General features: G+C 51.0%; 1 protein-coding gene across 7 annotated transcripts in view; it reads right to left on the bottom strand.

The window, feature by feature from the left end:
- The window catches only part of SYNE3 (spectrin repeat containing nuclear envelope family member 3), an 89821-nt gene that overhangs the window by 18310 nt on the left and 51365 nt on the right, over positions 1 to 20146 (bottom strand). For all 7 annotated transcript variants that reach the window (XM_082384493.1, XM_082384488.1, XM_082384492.1 and 4 more), the window contains 7 exons: positions 15061 to 15222; positions 12285 to 12632; positions 9427 to 9563; positions 7840 to 8014; positions 4180 to 4362; positions 3092 to 3235; positions 2089 to 2223 (listed from right to left, as the gene is read on the bottom strand). In XM_082384493.1, coding sequence (XP_082240619.1) covers positions 2089 to 2223; positions 3092 to 3235; positions 4180 to 4362; positions 7840 to 8014; positions 9427 to 9563; positions 12285 to 12632; positions 15061 to 15222 — 1284 coding nt within the window. The remainder of the gene's footprint in view (positions 1 to 2088; positions 2224 to 3091; positions 3236 to 4179; positions 4363 to 7839; positions 8015 to 9426; positions 9564 to 12284; positions 12633 to 15060; positions 15223 to 20146) is intronic.

Here is a 20146-nt window from a genome sequence, read left to right as displayed (position 1 = left end):
ACCGTCTCCTCCTGTCCCCTGTGCACCAACATCAGACGCAATGCCTTCAATAGCCACCCCCCTTGCTCAGTGGGGTATGTGCCCCCCAGGGGGACAGGAAGATCTCCTGGGCTATGGGGGAAGGACTTATTAGAACTCACTAGACTCAAAAAGCACCGAGCACCAAAATAATAGAAGAGGGGCAATACTTCTTTGAAGAAGCATTTAAACAATAAAGAAAGAAGTATGAAAGAAATGGAATATCACCATTTTGCAATCCTGGCGATGCTCAGCTAATACTTCTAATTATTATAACAATCCATTAGCTCATCATTTGGATGCAGGCATGAAAGCTGATGTCTGCTGCTTCTGTGGCCTCTGCAGGCCCCTGAAGAGCAAGGACAGTGGTTCCTACCTATTTCTCTACTTCCCCGGCCCCAACCTTGAGACCACACGCTGTTAATTTATTAAATGGAATTAAATGCATTCATCCAGACCCTATGCCTCGATTAAGGCCAACAATGCAGAGCTACCCCACACCTCGCAAGGTTTTCTCTCGTCCTACTGATGTCCACAGAGGTGAAAAGCCTGTTTATCGTGACCCGAGCTTAGAGTCTTACTCCAGTACTCTCATCACTAGAGGCATTTGTAGCTGTTGAATAGAGTGAGTGCATTCTGACCACCTCCGGTGTCTTTGGTGTAGCCTTCTTGGAGCACCTACTTCATCAAAAGGCATTATTTTGTTTTATTTTATTTTTCTAAAAGGTTATTTTATGACATAGGTTTTTTCTTTTCTTTTAATGTATTTACTTATTTTTGGCTGCGTTGGGTCTTTGTTGCTGCGCGCGGGCTTTCTCTAGTTGCGGCGAGCGGGGGCTACTCTTTGTTGCGGTGCGCGGGCTTCTCACTGCGGTGGCTCCTCTTATCGTGGAGCATGGGCTCTAGGTGTGTGGGCTTCAGTAGTTGCGGCACGCGGGCTCAGTAGTTGTGGCGCACGGGCTTAGTTGCTCCTCAGCATATGGGATCTTCCCTGACCAGGGCTCAAACCTGTGTCCCCTGCATTGGCAGGTGGATTCTTAACCACTGCGCCACCAGTGGTTTATTTAAAAATAAATTTTATTTATTTTTTAAATTGAAGTATAGTTGATTTACAACGTTTCAGGTGTACAGCAAAGTGATTCAGTTATATGTACATATATATGTATATATATATATATATATTCTTTTTCAGATTCTTTTCCATTATAGGTTATTATAAGGCATTATTTTATTATAATTACTCTTCTTTTATTTCTCTTTTTGATAATAGAAAAAGCGTTATATTAAATTTTAAAATTGTGCAGGTAACTCTATGAATTTCAGGGTTGCAAAGAAGATGTCAGGAATATTTGTTATTAACATAGGGCATGTAGGGTCCGGAAGGGTGGAGAACCCTGTCTTAGACTAGCGTTCTTGAGCTGTGGCCGCCTGACAGCTGGCTTTGCACGCCTGGGTCACTTGTTACAAATGCAGACCCAGGACTCCGTTTAAATCAGTGTCAGGGTGGGGCTGGAGCCTGCATTTCAACTTGTCCTCAGGCCAGTTTTGAAGGAGCCATCCCACTACCCACACCTACTGGCCGTCCCACCACCAAAGGGGCATCGATCCTGCGCGGACTCCAGCAAGATCCAGGTGGCCACTAGAGGGCACTGCATACGGGGCTTACGGCCACCAGGACCCACCTTTCAACCTGGCGTTACCGCAGCACACGTGCCGGGGACTGCTGCGTGTGTGCGGCCTGGTCCGTGCTTTGGCCTCCTGGCACACGTGGAATGGTGTGCTTAACTTGTTGCTGACTCCGTTGTCCATCTACCCACCAGAACTTAACCCCAGGAGAGCAGGGGCCTTGGCTGTCCTGCTCGTGCTGCCTCAATCCTTAGAGCCCAGAACACTGGCTGGCATACAGGAGGTGCTCAGTAATTGAGGTGCTCCTGAATGAATGAGGAAGGGAAGACAGGAGGGGAGAAAGAAAACGAAGGGTTGGAAGGAACGAAGGAAGAAAAGAGGGAGGAAGTCCCCAGGAGTGTCAGATGTCTCTGTCACAGCACAGACCCTCCGCTGGCCCCTTACCTCCAGAGACCGGTGCAGGATCTGGTGGTCAGAGGACAGCTGGTCCATTCTGTGCTGGTGGTGGGAGTTCCCCTGGACGAGAGGCCTCATGGCCTCCACCTGCACCCCCAGGTCCAGCCCCTCCTCCTGTAGCCCCTGCAGGAGAGGAAGGAACGAGTGGAGCGCGCTTTCTGCTTCTCCTTGTCTAGGCTGATCAGGGCGGGGGCTCCGAGTGGGAGAGACTGGGAGGGTCCCGGGACCGTGGGACTCCCCCTCTCCATCCGCTGCACCATAAGCTGTCTGATGGGCCCACTCTCAGGACTGGTGAGAATTTTAAAAATGAGATGAAAATATTCTGAGACACCATGAAAGTAAACTGCTGAAGACCAGAAGGCGTCTCTGGGGGACAAACTCACGTCCGGACTCATACTTGATGAGCACCTCTTAATATGAAAAATCACATCTCAGCTTTAGTTTTAAAGCCCCAAATGCATCATTTTTAATACCTTCCAAATAACACTCCCAGGTATGTATGAGCTGTTCCTGGGTTTTAAAAAGATAATTGTTTCATGTGCATTTTCAAAACCGGCAAGCTCCTCATGCAGCCAACAGTTATTCATGACCGGCCTACGTACAGTCCATGTGTTTTCAAACATTTATTCCTAATCCCCAAATCATTTATTTAACTGAAGGCCTCTGGACTCATTAGGAACACTTAGTGAAGCAACTTTAAAAGTAAACATTCATGTTAGACTTTGGAACCATGGAGTAAGCAAAAGGACAGCCTATCATTTTGTTAGGCTCAAGAATCAGCCATTTGGAGGTGCTAAAGGCCTTGCTGAGGCCAGGAACCAACAGGTATATCAGCAGAGATTCATTTGACATGAAAGGTCAGTTCTCAAGGGAGGGTCTAAATATCTGGCTCGGGCTGGCTGCTTTGCTGGTTACTGTTACTGCAGGGGGCTTCTTCTAGGCACAGCTGAGCATCTGAGTAGAGGTCCCTCAGGCCCGACAGACCTCTTACCTGCAACCTCGAAAGCTGGGCCTGTTTCCCAGGAAGGTCCCGCTGAAGCCCATTCTCAGCGTGGACCCTGATTTGGAGGTCTGAGAGCCTTCTCTGCAGGGGATCAAAAGCCGCTCCGAAATCTTTGTGTTGAGCGAGTGAGCTCTGCGGAGACAGAACAGGCAGCACACAAATCAGCTTTCTTCTCAGGCTCCCTGTGGTACAACCTGACACTCACAGACTAGCTGCTCCATCTCCAGCCTTCTCCTGGCTGGCTCGTACTCACTCAGGTGCCGCCCCCTCCAGGAAGCCTTCCTGGAGCCCTTGAGGGTGTTTGACTCCCCTCCTTGAGGACCATAGTGTCCTCACCTAACAGTTGTTCTGCCTCTAGAACAGGGGCTGGCAAACTACATCCCCTACCACACACCCTAAGTCCCACCAAGGGCCTGTGTTTGTAAATAAAGTTTTATTGGAACACAGCCACACCCATTCATTTACAGCTGCTTTCATGCTACAGCGGCAGAGTTGAGAAGCTGCAACAGAGACCACTTGCCCTGCAAACCCTCAAATGTTTCCTAAATGTTTTCTCCGTGGATTAGATCAGACCAGGGATGTAATGCTCTTAGCAGGTGCCAGGCCCCTGGTCAGTGCCCTAGAGACCATCTCTTTCATCATCATCATTATTAGATGCTCAGCAAACATTTGTTACCTAAAAGAAACTGGCCACAACATCCCATGTTATGTCTTTGATTTCGTGTGGCCGTTTAGAAGTGTCCCTAATAATACTAGCTCCCAGCTCTCCAGTGGTTTAAAGTTTACAAGTGTTTTTCTCTGCGTCTTCTTATCTGACAGTCCCCAGCTCTCTCTGCAGAAGACAGTTCGACTTGATCAGTGAAGAAGGGAATTTGGGGGCAGAGGTGGGAGGCCGACAGGTGAGAAGGATTGCGCCATAATCCTACCCAGATGATAGATGAGGGCCCTGAGGTCATGGGGGACAAAGCGATATGCCCAGGACCACGTGGTGGCCAGTGGCAGAGCTGGGGTCAGGATGCAGGGCTGCCCTTCCTGGAGGGCTGGGTCGAGGGCTGAGGGCCACCAGTGGGGCTCACCTGCAGTTTGCTCTTTCTCTGCAGAAGCCGGTTGTGCAGTAAGTCTCTGTCTCTCACAGAAGTTGCCACCTGCTCCAGCAGGGCCGTGGCTCTCTCCTGGCCAAAGATGCCGCCCAGCAGGTCTTTCTTCAGCTGCAGCATCGTCAGCTGCTCCTTTAGGCGGGAGCTTTCCGCCAGGGCCGCCTAGGGGAGACAAGGCCTCCGTGAACCGCAGGGCAGGATGAAGCTGGAGATGGGGCCAGGAGCGCACCTGTTCTGGCTGCACCTGCTCAGGAGGCTGGGCCTTGGTGCTGGTTTCCAAGCAGCGAACGTAAGGAGAAACGGGCTGGCAGGAAGGCGGTAGGAGGCCCTGAATGTCAGGGTCAATCTGATTCCTCTCTCATCTCCACATCCATCTTATTACCAAAGCCTGAGCAAGAATTCTACCTCCTACGTGTCCCGGAAATCCGTCCCCTCTCCATCCCCCACCACTGACTGTGGTGCACCCTCAGCCTTGCTCACCTGAGCCCCAGAAGCTCCTGACTGCCTGCTGCCTCCCAGCCGCCCCCCAAAATCGACCGTCCACACTGCAGCCGAACCCCAAACTAACCAGTCTAATCCTCTACTCAGTGATCCTCTATCACCGACAGCAGTGGGCCATCCCCCAGTTGGTGTATGGGACATTTCGAAGGGGCTAAGGGCCTATGGGATCATGATCACAGGATATTCTGGAAGGCTTCCCAGAGGAGGTGGCACCTGAGTGAAGTCATGATGTGTGGGAGCTCACCGGGCAGAGAGGGGAGGAAAAGGGGACTCAGAAGCCCTGTGTAATGGGCAGCTGGCTCCTAAGCAGGCAGCCTGAACTCTGCATAGCCCAGGCCCCACCTCCTCCAGGAAGCCTCCCTTGACCACATTCCCAGCCTACACGCACTCTTCCTGCCCCCAAAGCCTTGTTCCCCGCTTCAGGCTCCTGCTGATGAACAAGTTGTTGGGGACAAATACCTCTCTTGCTTCTCTAGCTGAGGGCGCAGGGGCCCTGGAGGCCGGCGGTTTGGTCTTCAGCTGGCCAGAGTCCTTCCATTTGATATCTGATGATGTTACAGAGATGCTGAGCTGGGCACGGGGCTGGGAGAGGGAGAACTAAGACCCCAGCCCAGGTGTGTGGTTTGCAATTAGCTACACAGAGGTCAAGCCTCTAGCTGTAGGGAGTCACCTTCACCCCCTTTCCACCAGACTCAGACACAATATCATGAGGGTTAAGAATTCAGGCTGGGGAGTTGCAATCATGAGTTTGGATTCCATACTAAGTGGGAGAACTTGGGCAATTCCAAGCCTCGGTTTCCTCATCGGTAAATTAGGGGTAGTCACACACCCTAGTTCACAGGGCTGCCGTGAGGCTTAAATGCCTAAAAAGCATTTAACATAGTGCAGGACCCACAGTGAACACACGATAAAAGACAGATCTTCTCAGCCATTATTATTTAACCAACTGTTATGTGTTGAATTGTGTCCTTCAAAAAAGATATGGTGGAAAAAAAAAAAAAAAGAAGACCCATGGGGAGAAGATGGCCACGTGATGACAGACACGGAGATCAGAGTGATGGACCTACAAGCCAGTGAACACCAGCGACTGCCAGCAAACACCAGAAGCTAGAAGAGGCAAAGGAGGATTCTCCCCTAGAGCCACTGGAAAGAGCAAGGCCCTCCTGACACCTTGACTTTGGACTTCCAGCTTCCAGAACTTTGAGAGAATGAATTTCTGTTGTTTTAAGCCGCCAGTTTTTGGTGCTTTGTTACAGCAGCCCCAGGGAACTAATACACCAGCCACGCCCAGCTTTCGGCTGGAGCTTTGCAGATCCACAGGCTGCTCTGAGGCTAGATGCAGGAGCTGAGTCAAGAAAAGAGAGGGCTGGCAGCTTGAGCCCTGGCCTGTGAAATCCATCCCACCCAGGTGGGCCGGTGGGAGTGATGCAAGACATACTACCAGCCAGCAAACAGCGTCCAAACGTGAATAAACCAAAGTCCTGGCCCCAAGTGTTCCAGCCCACTGCTGCGTGAAATTCCCGCACTGGGAGTCCTGGGTCACACTCCAGAAAGACAGGACCTCTCTCCTGCTTCAAGGAGGTCCCGGTTTGCTTTCTGCCGTAGTGGGAAGGACAGGATGAAATATAGTTGTGACATGGTGGGGAAAGTTAGACAGGTCTGGGTTAAAGCCAGCCCTGTCACTTAATGGCTGTGTCACATCGAGCAAGTGGCTTCCCCTCTGGGACACTTGTTTTTCTCAACAGTCAAATGATGATAAGTGTTCTGAATGCCTCGCAAACCTATTTTCAGGAGCCAGAGTGAAGACAGGGATGAGAACATTAGACAAGAGTCTAGAACCCACCATTCTGGCCCCAGCTCTGCTCTCTTGAGCAGCCTGACCTTCAACAAGCTCCCTAACTTCTCCCTGGCCCCAGTCCCTCATCAGTAAAATGAGGAGAATGGTAGAAATGGAAACAAAAATCCGTGTACAAAGATAATCAACATATGTTAATTATGGCAATGAAAATTGGAAAGAACCTAAACAATCTAAGTGTGGAAACTTTAAAAAAATAATGACATGCCCCCAAATGGAATATTCTGCAGCCATTTAAAGTGATGCCTTTATTGGACCATTTTAAAGGCTGCTGAGAAAAAGCTCATATGTGTCAACTGAAAATATCTGAATATACAACTATGCAGCATGAGCTCAAATACACAGTGAGAGTGCACACTTGCAATGGTGGCACCCACCTTGGGGCCATGAAGGCAGACGTGGTTTAGAGCTGGAAAGAGCTTGGGTCCTGGAAGATACTGCTGAGCTATCAAGCCAGCTCTGGGACGACCTGAAAGTCTCCGTGTTTGTTTGTTTATTTATTTATTTATTTATTTTATTTTTTTTGCTGCATTGGGTCTTCGTTGCTGTGCATGAGCTTTCTCTAGTTGAGGTGAGCAGGGGCTACTCTTTGTTGCAGTGCGCGGGTTTCTCATTGCAGTGGCCTCTCTTGTTGCGGAGCAGGGGCTCTAGGCACGTGGGCTTCAGTAGTTGTGGCATGCGGGCTCAGTAGTTGTGGCTCGCAGGCTCTAGAGAGCAGGCTCAGTAGTTGTGGCTCACGGGCTTAGTTGCTCCGCAGCATGTGGGATCTTCCTGGACCAGGGCTCGAACTCGTGTCCCCTGCGTTGGCAGGTGGATTCTTAACCACTGCACCACCAGGGAAGTCCCGTCTCTGTGTTTTAAGCCACCACTGATCAGGTTTTCTGTCACTTGTCACGTGCATCCCAATTGACACACAGTAAAGGTAATGGCCTGACATCTTGCTCTTTCTCAGCACTGCTCAGGCTTCCACCAGAGGACCGCCTGCAGCAGGGTCCTAAAGAGAAGGGCTGAGCGCAGATCAGTGCAGAGTCCTGGAGCTACACCAAGCACCAGGCTTCACCTTCTTCCCAAGAACTGAGGGTGATTTTTGTCGCTGATAACTACAAGTGTTGACATTTCCTGTGCACTTAGAACTCACCAGACAGGGTACAGTGGGCTCCACCCAGGCATCTGGAGGACCCAGAGACACGCCTGTCCCTGCGGGGGACAGGCTGAAATGCTATGCTTGGCTGGTGGCCTCCCCCAGCTGCATCCATCAGCCCTCCCGACAGAACCATGCTTACCTCAATCTGCGGCAGGAAGGTGTGGATGGAGGGCAGGTCTGGCAGGCTGGCGGTGACATCCAGGAGCCTCTGGGCCAGAGCCCTCCACAGCTGCAGTTCCTGCAGAGGCCGCTGGAAATGCTGCCACAGGTCCGTGCCCGCGGCATTGCGCAGCCTGGTGGTCTTGGCCTTTAGGCTGTGAGCACCGTGGAGGGGGAACCGAGAGAGGAGAGAGCGGGTCAGTACAGGAGCAAGGCCTCTGCCCAGACCCCAGAGCGCCCGGCTTGTGCTGCCCTCAGGGCGGGCACTCTCCTATTCTACAGACTGCTGGGCTGTCCACGGGACCCTGAGGCCTATGCTGTCCAGATAAAAGGGCACTGGAGGTAAGCCAGTCCTCGAATAGACTTGCAGCCCCGCTTCTGGACCAGGGAAAGAGTCAAGCCTGGAAGAGGAATTATGGAGCTCCCAGACTGGTACTGCCTGCCCCCAGGCACCTCGCGGAAGCAAAACAAAATACTTTCTTGAGTAGGATGCCATTACTTTAGGCCCAAATAATTTCTACAGATAATTTTTCCAATACACTGTCCATTGTATAGCACAGGGAACTATAATCCATAACTTGTAATAACCTATAATGGAAAAGAATCTGAAAAAGAATCGATATATATGTATAATTGCATCATTTTGCTATACACCTGAAACTAACAAAACATTGTAAATCAACTACATTTCCAAAAATAGACATATATATATGTATAGATATAACGTCTAGCACCCAGCCATAGATAACCAGCACCTGCCAGCTCCACAAGAGCAACGAAGGAGGGGGAGACCTCGGCCACCCCGTCCCACGGCCCGCTTTATGCATGGGAGATTCAGCCTCAGCACCTTGTGGAGGACCCAGGCCCTTGTTCTGGATGTACACACGTAGGGCCTGTGCACACTGTGGGGTGAGAGTCACCTGGCAAGGCAGGAGGTCCCTGAGTTCCTTCTCGAGGAAAACCCCTGCATCAGGCAGGAGGATGAGAAGTGCTACAGAGACGGGGACAGTCGGGCTGTATTCCAAACCCCTCTGAGCCTCATGTAGTAAAAATAGGTACCGATTCTGAATTTACACTGTGCCCAGTGGATATCTGATCTGCTGGTCTTTGCTGGGCTAAGAAGCTGGAGACCTGGCCGTGCCCGACCCCAAGGGCGGACAGGGAGGTAGAGGCTGGTCTGAAGTCAGGTCCAGTGCTTACATCAGCACCGCCGTCAGCAAGCGGGGCACAATGCTGGCCTAGTGAAAAGCCCTCCCCTTGGACCATTGCACAGGGGACCCATCCCCCGTGCGAAGCTGCATAAGGAGACTTGATGGAAATAAGTGAAGAGGCCACATAGCACGGAAAAAAGCAAAATTCAGGCCTCTTTCTGGGAGCAGAATGTAAAATACTTCGAAAAGGGGTCAGTACCTGAGCCCAGTGAGACCCTATAATGGCCAGTCGTTGACAGGAGCAAGAATTATTTGTTATCAGGCAGCAAGAGGGTGCAAGCCCCCTCTGCAGCTGGTGTGAGACGGGCAGAGGCCCTGAGCGTGGGGTCCAGGACCTCCCCCGGCCCACCCGGTACCTCTGGTGCTCCTGGATGGCAGCGACCACACTGTCCGCGAGGGGCTGCGGGTCCTGGGGGAACACGATGAGCTCCTGCAGCCGGGCCTGCAGCCGGTCCCCCCGAGGCTCCTCCGCGGCCAGCGCCGCCCGCGTGGCCTGCAGCAACAGACAACACCCGATGGGATGGGTGGGCTTCCGAGACGGGATGGCGGTGTGTGTGCAGCAGGGTGAGCACATCCCGCGGCAGTGGGTCAGCCTGGGAGAAAACGGTCCCCCAGGGGAGGGACAGGGGCCCCGTGAGCTCAGCCCCTGCTCTCCCTCGCTCCCACTCCGTGACCCCAAACACGTTTGCTCTTGATGAGCTGGGTTTTCTCTTTATCATCACCTACCTCACAGCACTGCCACGTACTAGCACCTAATCATATAAACAACTAATATTTAGGGAACAGTGATGACGTGCTGAGTGCCCTGTGGTCCCATTCACTGAAGCCTGGCTGTGGTCCGAGACAGGAATTCTCCGTGTCCCCATTTTATACACAAGGAAACTCTGGCCGAGAGTTTTCTGACAGTTGCAGAGCTGGGAAACGGTGGACCTGACATTGGAGCCGGGCCCTCTGGCCCTTAACCTGCCTCTTCAGCATGAAGGAAACAAGGACCTAAAGATGCTCTGTGAATCCAGTTATTGTTGTCGGCAAGAGGATATTTCCACCCAGCACGCCCGACCACTCCACTCCACTCCATGTTCAGGTACTTTGGATGCGGCCTTTTCCTGCTGTCCCGGGAAACGTGGAGCTCGATCTTGACCTTGACTCTGGCTGGTCCCATGCTCAGTAGGAGGCAGGGTGGGGGAGTGGAAAGCGCACCGGCTCTGGCAGGACACGGGCTGGCCTGGAAACCCACCTCCAGCCCTTCCGAGCTGCGCAGCCTTGGATCGGTCCTGGTCCCTCGGTGGTAAAATGGGGCCACCCCCGCTTGACAAGGCACCGAGTACAGAGAAGGCGCACTTCTCACTACATAAATGCTAGTTTAAGAACAGAAATCTAACAAGTTCTGAAATTCCCCTTCATTGATTTCCGGTTAGTCATATCTTGGTCATAATTGACACTTGAATCGGGTGGGACAGACAGCACCTGTAGGGATGTGGTCAGCCTCCTGCCTCGGGAAAGGCTTCCTGAAGCATAGCCGGGCATGGCCAGGTGGCTGTCGGGACAGGGGGGTGTTGGCAGGGCTTTCCAGGCCTTACTCTCCCCACACTCCACCCCTGCCAGTTTGCTTGCTTTGACCTTGGCCGTCACCTAGAACTCCTGGTAAGAGCCATATGTTCCCTGAGTCCTGATGCTATTGGCAGCTGCTGTTCTAAGCACTTTTGTTTTCACGCGTTCATAAGGAATGTGGAAGGCAGGTCTTATTATCATCACGTCCATGTCACATTTAACTGAGATTAAACTAATTCTCCCCGGGAATTCCCTGGCGGTCCAGTGGTTAGGACTCCACGCTTTCACCAACGAGGGCCGGGGTTGGGGGAACAAGGATCCTGCAAGCCGAGCGGCGTAGCCAAAAAAAAAAAAAAAAAAAAGTAATTCTCCCAAAGCCAGCCAGTCGGCAAGCAGAAAAACCAAGACTCGAACCGGGTTAGTCTGATCCGAAAGCCCCCGCCCTTCACCACTGCACCACACCACCCCTACCCTATGCCAAGGCAGACAATCCTACAAGGGAAACAACTCCCTTTGTACAAAGTTGATCATCGCAGTGAACCTGGTCTCCTACAAGGCTGAGTGGTGCTAGGAGCACGGATGCTTTGCTTCTACCTACACACAAGTATTTCTGCATACGAGCAAACGTTAGAAGGAAGAGGGAAAACACACAACAATGTGAAGTGGAGGTAGGACCTGGGGGCTTTCCTTTTAGATATTTCCCCTAGTGGAATTGACAAGCTAGCCCTTTGAGTTAATATAATACATAAAGGACTGGAGAAGGGTGTTAATCCTTATTTGAAAAATCTCTCGGGGCTTCCCTGGTGGCGCAGTGGTTGGGAGTCTGCCTGCCAATGCAGGGGACACGGGTTTGAGCCCTGGTCTGGGAAGATCCCACATGCCGCGGAGCAACTAAGTCCGTGAGCCACAACTACTGAGCCGGCGTGTCTGGAGCCTGTGTTCCGCAACGGGAGAGGCCGCGACAGTGGGAGGCCCGCGCACCGCGATGAAGAGTGGCCCCCACTCGCCGCAACTGGAGAAAGCCCTCGCACAGAAACGAAGACCCACACAGCCATAAATAAATAAATTAAATAAATAAATAAATAAATAAATAAATAAATAAATAAATAAAAGAAAAATCTCTCTGTCCTCAAGTCAGACCTCTCGTGAGTGTACACATGGGTGGGGAAGGGGGAGGTGCTCCGATGGGACATCGTGTCTGGGTTGGAATGCCCCCACCCTCCCCAGGATGGGCATTCATGTGCTGGGTCCCCTAAAAGGCCTGGTTATGTTTGTTCCTCATCTTCTCTACACTGAGAGCCTTGCCTCTGACCTAACACTCCCTGCTCTGTGCTCAGAAAGTGCTCCCCACATCCTACCATCAGGCAAGGGAATGGCAAACTTGGAGCCGATCCACCTCTTATTTACCCACCAACTCATCATGTGATGCTGGGGATGTTGGTGGGGGGAAAAAAAAAATCTCTCCAGGCCTCAGTTTCCTCATCCAGAAAATAGGTACAAACAACCAATTTGTCTACTATGCTCGGGCAACTGAGATTATCAAAAATCCAGGCAAACCAGAGCCAGTGTGCTTGAGACAGCGTGATCCTCCCACTACACAGAGGACGCCCCGAGGCACACATGTCACCTGGACTGGGCCATGGCTTTGCCAAACACTGCTTACCGAGTAGAGTCTCCAGCGGGCCACCAGCTCGTCCTCGGTCCCCGCTTTGGCCGCGGGTTCCAGGTCCTCCTCCGCCAACCTCTGAAGGCCCTTCCTGAACTCTGCCAGCTCAGCCTCCAGCTGCCTCCTCTGTTGCTCATAGGCTCCCCTGGACTTGAGCAGGCCCTGCAGCCGCCCCTCCTCCTCCTCCCAGAGTGCACGCAGCTTCTCCAGAACATTCCGCATCTCCTCCAGTTCTTTGGTGATCTTCTCTGCACCCCAAGGGGAGGTGTTCTGGACGACCCCCACGGCCTGCTCCTCCAGCCTCTTCAAAGACGCCTCACCCCTGGGAAAGTCACTGGCGATGTCCTAACGCAGGGCGGCGGTGGGAAAAAAACACGAGGGGAAAAAGAAAACATGTGCTGCACTTTCCAGGACCGCTGGGAACATCATGCCAAATGCTAATTCCTATTCCCAGGCTAGAGCCAAGGCACCTTTCCAAGGGGTGGACTGCCTGCCTTTATAACATTCAGGATGTAATTCCTTTACCATGTCATTTACAAGCCGTTTGATTAAGTGAGGGGAAAGTCTCTGTTGGGTACTTCTCTGTCTTTAACACTCTCTGACATTTGTTAATCTTGCTTTTCTAACAAAGACAGAGGCAGCCTCAGGCTTGAAGCTTTCAGCTGGCAAAAGTGTGGAGCAAATAGAACCTAACGACCCCATTTGGCCTCATTACATCTATTTGTATGGTTATCTACTAATTATGAATGAGTATTGGTATTCCATTTATGACAATGATATAAAATTTCTTTTTAAATCGGTGTTCATCGGCTTCTAATATTAAAACAAATTTTTGAAAAACACTTTTGTCTTTTATTTAAAATACCTTCAAAATATTTTTTTCACTTTTTTATTGAAGTGCAACTTACATGGAGTATAATACAGACTGTCCTTGACTAAAAATGGTTCAACTTATGATTTTTGATTTCTTTTTACGATGGTATGAGAGCAATATGCATTCAGTAGAAACTGTACTTTGCATTTTGAATTTTGATCTTTTCCCAGACTAGTGATATGCAGCACGATGCTCTCTCGTGATGTTGGGCAGTGGCAGAGAGTGTAAACCAACATAGTTTTCACTTTCACTATGGTATTCAATAAATTACATGAGGTATTCAACACTTTATTATAAAACAGGTTTTGTGTTAGATGATTTTAGGCTAATGGAAGATGATTCTGAGCACGCTTAAGGTAGGCTGGGCTAAGCTATGATGTTTGGTAGGTTAGGTGTATTAAATGCATTTTCGACTTATGATATTTTCAACTTACGATGGGTTTATCGGGATGTAGCCCTACTGTAAGTTGAGAAAAATCTATATATAGATCTTAAGTGTTACTGTTCAAAGAGTTTTGAGAAATATATATGCCCATGCAGTCCACACTGTTATCAAAATAGAGCATTTCTAACATCCCAGAAGATTCTAGAACTTCATCTATTTGAAATCTTAGAATATGTTATTTTTTAAAACTGGCTTCTTTCACTCAGCATAACGTTCTTTAGATTCTTCTATGCTGTCATGTATATCAGAACTTCATTCCTCTTTATTGACTAATATGCCTTTGTACATATATTCTATTCAATGATGTGTTTATCCAATACTCTGCTGATAAAAATCTGAGTTGTTTTCAGTTTAGGGCTGTTATGAATAAGGTTGCTGTGAACATTCTTTTACAGATACCCACACTTTTCAAAAGTTCAATTTATATCACTTTGCTTTTACAAAAGACCTACATTAGTACCTGTTTTCGCTACCTGAAAGAAATCCAAAGAGGATTGTAGCCTTTGCGAGAAAAGGTCATTACTTCTCCGCTTGTTTTCTGTTGGTCTGTTTGTTTTTCTTTTTAATTTTTTGGCCGTGCTGCACGGCATGTGGGATCTTAGTTCCCCGACCAGGGATCGAACCCGCACCCCCTGCAGTGGAAGCACAGAACCTTAACCACTGGACCGCCCGGGAAGTCCCACTTCTCTGCTTTACACCATTTCGTCTCATGAACGGTTTCATAGGAACACTACTTTCAGAGAGTGGGGAAACTGTACAAGTCATATAAGATATTTTGTGGTCACTGTTCATTGGTTTTTTCAAAAGAGAGTCAATTTAAATACAAATATTAAATAAATGGTACAGGTGCTGTATAGCTGTATCAAAAATTATAAAGTGGTCCTTGAATTACTGAAGATAATCTACCCACTCACTTTACAGAGGGAGTCGGAAGCTCGTTCAAGATCACAGCAAGTCAGGAAGCCCAGAGTGGACCCAGTTTCTCCCCGCTGCAGGTTTGATGCTTACACCAGGGTTCCTTACCTTCACATATTGACATGTGAGGTCAGACAGTGCTTTGTGGTCGGGGGCTGTCCTGGGCACTGCAGGATGTTTAGCAACATCTCTGGCCTCCATCCACTAGATGCCAGGAGCACCTCCACTCCCAACTGTGACAACCAAAAATGTCTCCAGACATGGACAAGTGTCCCCCATTTGAGCGCAGCTGGTCTAGACCATGCTGCTGTGGCCTTGGATTTCCAAATGCCCTGCTGGCTCAGAGATTTCCATAAAGCAGCGGAGGCCCCAAGCATGGGATCTACACCACATCCCATGCTTCTCCTCTTGTGGGGTCTGTGTATAGGGATGTTTGTATCTCCTGGGACCCCCCCAGCCCCATCCTATTAAATAAACTCTGAGACCCACCAGCCATGAGCGCTCCCTCCCCACTCTGGCAGAGGCTTGCCGAGGGTTACCTGCAGCGCCGAGAGACGGTCCTTGGTGCTCAGCTGGCACTTGCGCCCCATGCAGCCGTGCACGCGCTCCACCACCGCCTTCAGCCACAGCTGGAACTCGTCCACGCTCACCTGGAAATGCTCGTGCTCCTGGGTCACGTGCTCCAGCAGGTCCACTCTGTTCTGTGGGAGGGGAGGAGAGGCACCGGCCATAAAGGTCTCCAGCCCAGGCTGCCCCTTCCCTGGGCCTCCCAGGCCTGAATGTGTGTGTGTGTGTGTGTGTGTGTGTGTGTGTGTGTGTGTGTGTGTGTGTGTGTGTGTGTGTGTGTGTGTGTGTGTGTGTGTGTGTGTGTGTGTGTGTAGGGAGCGTGGGACGCAACTGACCCTCAGCCCTTTCTCTGGACACAAAGATCCCACACATTCTTCTCTACCTTATCAGCAATCAGCCCAGAAATTCTTGGTTTTGGAGACCAAAACATGTCAGCACTGGGCTTGTCAACCACACGGTGGGCTTTTTTTCCTGCCACGTCCTAGGAATGGCACTCAAGATGGGGCCGTGGTAACAGCTACATAACACTACCATTTGAGCACTTACCAAGGTGCCGTAGCACTGCCCTAAGAACTTTGTGTACAAGATCATCTCACTGAATGCTCCTGACTACCCCCATAAGGTGGTACCATTATTATCCCAGTCTGATAGATGGGGAAACCAAGGCACAGAAAGTGAAATGACTTGCCCAAGGTCACCTGGCTAGGAAAGCACCAAGATTCCAACCTGGGAGGCAAGACCGGGCCAACGCACCTCTGCTCCATTGCGACTGTGTCCACAGGGTATGAGAGCAAACAGCAGGCTGCCCCCCATTTCCCCCTGAGTGTGGTGATTTGCCTGCATGTGTTGGAATTGCCTCTATTTTCAGACAATCCCACTGAAGCTCTAACCACACAGGGGCAAGATGGTGTCCTGAGGGTGGGTGACATTTGGGGAGATAACAGTGTCCTGCTATAAGACCTACTGTGTGCCTAGAGATTCTGATTTTCAAAACACACCCCTGATTACAGCACCATCTCTTTAAACCCCTCCACGGCTCCCCACTGCCCCCAGGCCCAGGTCCAAGCATTGTAGCCTGGTGGTCAAGGGCAGGACCCCACGATGCGGCTCTGCAGACCAGCGGTCAGGACCCTGGGCTTGGGAGCCCGCTGCCTGGGGCTTGACCCTGGCCCCCCTTGAGCTTGTAATTAACCCCTCCGTATGGTGTGGTTGATAACAGGAGCTGCCTCACCGGGGTGGTGGGGCATTAAGTGAGTCAGGGCTCGCACAACCCCAGAGCAGCACCGGGCAGCTAGTAAGAGCTTGAGAACTCTGAGCCACTGTTTACTGTCACCTGTGTCCCTGTGCTCTTGTCACACCCAACCAAGTGAGGGGTGCCCACCTGGCAATGCTCATCTCCAGGGCCCACCTGCTCTGAAGCTTTGCCCACTGCCCCAGGCTGTGGCTCTCCCCCAGCCTTGTCTACCGAATTGTCATCTGGCGGGGACCAAGCGCTCCCTAAGGACACGGGGGTTGATTTCATCTCCCTGGTCCCGCTCAGGGCAGGCTCTGAGACTAAGTGCTTCCTGAGTGGCCAGAAGTAATTAAGCGCGGGGTGTCTGCCGGTGGAGGGATCTCTCCAAGGAGAGCCAAGAAAAAGGAACCAGGGGACCTTCATTTAGTAAGCACCTACTATGTACCTGGAAATAGACCAGCATTATCTTATTTAATATCTTCACAACGATCCCAAAACTGTCCCATTATGCAAGTATCCAAAGGGGTGTTGGGAGGTCACATAACTCTTGCAGACAAGATTTAAACGCCAAGCTCAGACTCCAAAATCACTGCTCAGGCCCAGGGGGTGGCAGAATCTTACTTTCTCGCAGATGGTAGATATTCTGGGCTTTGCCTGCCATGTGGTTTCTGCTGCAACTTCTCAAACACTTGTGTGCTACTTACGTTGTAGCACACAAGCTGCAGCCACAGGCAAACACATAAAGAACGGTTGTAGTCCAATCAAATGAATCATGGACACTGAAATTTGAATTTCCTATCATTTTCACATGTCATGAAATATTCTGCTTTTAATTTTCCCCCAACCGTTGAAAAATATAAAAACTATTTTTGGTTTACAGGTCATAAAAAAGTCAGGAATTGGGCTGGATTGAACCTACGGGCAGTGGTTTGCTGACCTCAGCTCTCAGCCATGGAGCCAGAGCCAGACCATGTTCAGGAGGGTCCTGACCTTCTACGAGGCTAAGCCAACAATTCTCAACTGGGAAGGGTAGACGGACACGTGGATTTGAAAAACCTCCCTGGCTGTTTGTATGTGCCTTCCCCTCCCGTGGAGAAGCCCCTCACCAAACCTAGAAACACTAATTCATTTAAACATTTGCAACACCCATGGCAAGTAGGAGAAAATATCCCCATTTCAGAGACGGGGAAACCAAGGCACAGGATCAAGTCCTTCAGTGAAGAGCTGAGAATCCTCTCACTTATGGGAGTAAGGCTCAGAGCTTCAACATCAGCGGTTGACAGATGGGAAACACGGGGCTGCTTGAATTCAGAAAGTGGACCGAGGCGCAGTGACCATCTCCCTCACGTTTCCCTTGCCGGCTCCCCCTCCCCGCAGGATTATTTGCATCCACCAGAATCCTCCCCGAGCTTCCTCACTCCATGGGAAGATTCATTTATGAAACAAAGTGGGTCAAGAATACTAAGCAGAGAATAGGGGCTGGGCCCCTGGTTGACACTGATGGTGATGAAGGTTGTAGTGAGGCAAACTCTCCAATAAAAGTGCCGGCTGGCGGCTCTGTGTGTGTGAAGAATGAGGTGCTGGCACTGGGGGAAATCCAGAGTAAATCAAAGCCTCTGTGATGGTGAGCAGGCGTGCTAGGAGAGGAACGCGGCGGGGCAGGGCAGGCATCCAGCCGCGCTCTGTGCCAGGCATAACGAAATCACAGAACACAATTCAGCCACGGCCGGGCAGGGCACGTCGGAGGAATGTGGGTGACAAATGGGAGAGGGCTCCACCTCCTCTCGTTACACCAAACAATTAAACCATCTGTGTGGGCAGAGTTGTCAGGAATGTCAAAACCCAACCAATTAACAAGGGCGGGCTTGGATTTGCGCCTCTGCAAAGGGCTGCAGGAAGGGCTCTGATTCCTGGCCGAGATGCCAAACAAACACAGTCACAGAGGGAAGCAGGGAGGAGGAGGATGCTACTATCTGCCTGGCCCTTCAGAAAACAGAATCATTGGATTAAAAACCATCAGGCAAAGTAAACAAGCAGGCCCCGCCTACTGGCAACCAGCCTGCTTTGTCTATTCTTGACTTTCAGTTGCTTTCTGCTGGCTGTGCCATTGCTCATTCCCGGGCTTGGCCACTTTTCCTGATCAAGAATCTCCCTTCAGGGGGTGGTCACGAAGGATACAGTCCAGAGGTGACCCCCGCTGTGCTTCTGTGGTCCTGTCTCTATCAACACCAGAGGCCTTGCTAATTAACATACTGGAAGTCGAAACTGGATTTTTAGAGGCAAAAGTAGTGGCTTGTTAACCAGCACGAGAAATAATGAAATGGGATCTCCTTGATGAAAGTTGAGATATTAATACATACAGTATCTTCTATGGCCTGAGATGCGTCCTCCCCAAATTCACACGATGAAGCCCTAACCCTCGATGTGATGGTATTTGGAGGCGGGGCCTTTGGGAGGTGATCAGGGTTATATGAGGTCATGAGGGTGGGGCCCTCACGATGGGATAAGTGCCCCTATAAGAACAGACACCAGAGAGCTTGCTGACCCTCCCTCTCCGCCGTGTGGACACAGCGAGAAGGCCGCCATCTTCAAGCCAAGAAGAGGCCCCTCACCAGGAACCAAATCTGCTGACACCTAGAGTTCGAACTTCCCAGCCTCCAGAACTGTGAGAAACAAATTCCTGTTTTTTAAGCCACCCAGTCTATAGTATTCTGTTCTTTCCACCCGAGCAGACTAAGACAATATCCCAGGGACCCTTCCCACTCTGAGAATAGGCCTGGACCTCCAGGGATCCCTGCATGGCTCTCCTACTCTCACTGGGGTGGGAGGATTTCAGTTGCCTGCCTCAGGGTGGCTTTCTCGTCTGACTTCAGTGCAAGGTGAGACCTTCATCAAATGTACAGAGCAGGTGACCAGGAGGCATCCGGGCCACCAAGAATCTCTGAGGGCTACTGGACACGCAGTGTCCCTCACCCTGCTTAGGGTGGAGCCAGAGTGTCTTCCTTTCGTCTGGGGCTGGAAGGCCCAGTATGGGGTATGCCCCAGGAGGCTGATGTTGGGGAAGCTATATTCTATTTTACTAATGAGGACCCTTGCTAAGGGTGATATAGAAGTTTGCCCCTCTCAGTAGCTTCTGTCTTCTGAAGGTCATGGCATCATCTGGAAGCTATGACTGTTCTCTCCAGCAAAATGCACATTCACATGACAATTTGAGTACAACTTCAGAGGCTCTGTAAGGGCCTGCCCTGGCCTCTCCCCCATACCGCCTTTCAATCTTCTACTGCCGGCTCTGGGAGAGACAAGAAACAGCTCCCCGTTCACCACCCCTACCCGCCACCCCATCCCGAGAGCCAACCAGGCTCCCTGTGAGTTAGAACAGAGCTCCCAAACCTCTGGCAGCCAGGAGGAGAAAACCAAGGATCTGTGAGCTTCAGCCAGCAGCTCAAAAGGCCAAACTGAACTGCCTTCTCTCATAGGGTCCAGTCACCTTGCACACCCCCCCAGTTTCCACATTGAGGTCAAAGTTCACCAGCCCGTCTGGCAACTCCGAGGGCTTCTGCCAGGGCGGCAACTTCCCCCCACCCCTCCATCACAGGCAGAGCCCCCAGGCTCCTGCCCCCAGCATGCTGCCAGCTGGGCTGCGCCTCGGCAAAACCCTTGGAAACAACCTGCTCCCTCATCCAGGGGCTCGAAACCTCCCATGTACCACTGCCTCCACTTTCTGAGCTGGACCCACAGGAGCTCTGGCGGCCCCTGCTCTCCCCCGATGGACACAGGCGCAGCGACTCACCCAGGACCCGGGGCAACCACCAAAGGAGGAGCCC

The sequence above is a fragment of the Balaenoptera borealis genome (genome assembly GCF_965194805.1).
Source record: "Balaenoptera borealis genome assembly, chromosome: 3".
Lineage (NCBI taxonomy): Eukaryota > Metazoa > Chordata > Mammalia > Artiodactyla > Balaenopteridae > Balaenoptera > Balaenoptera borealis.
The sequence above is the reverse complement of the archived record's forward strand: the minus strand, read 5'-3'. Positions and strand labels throughout refer to the sequence as shown.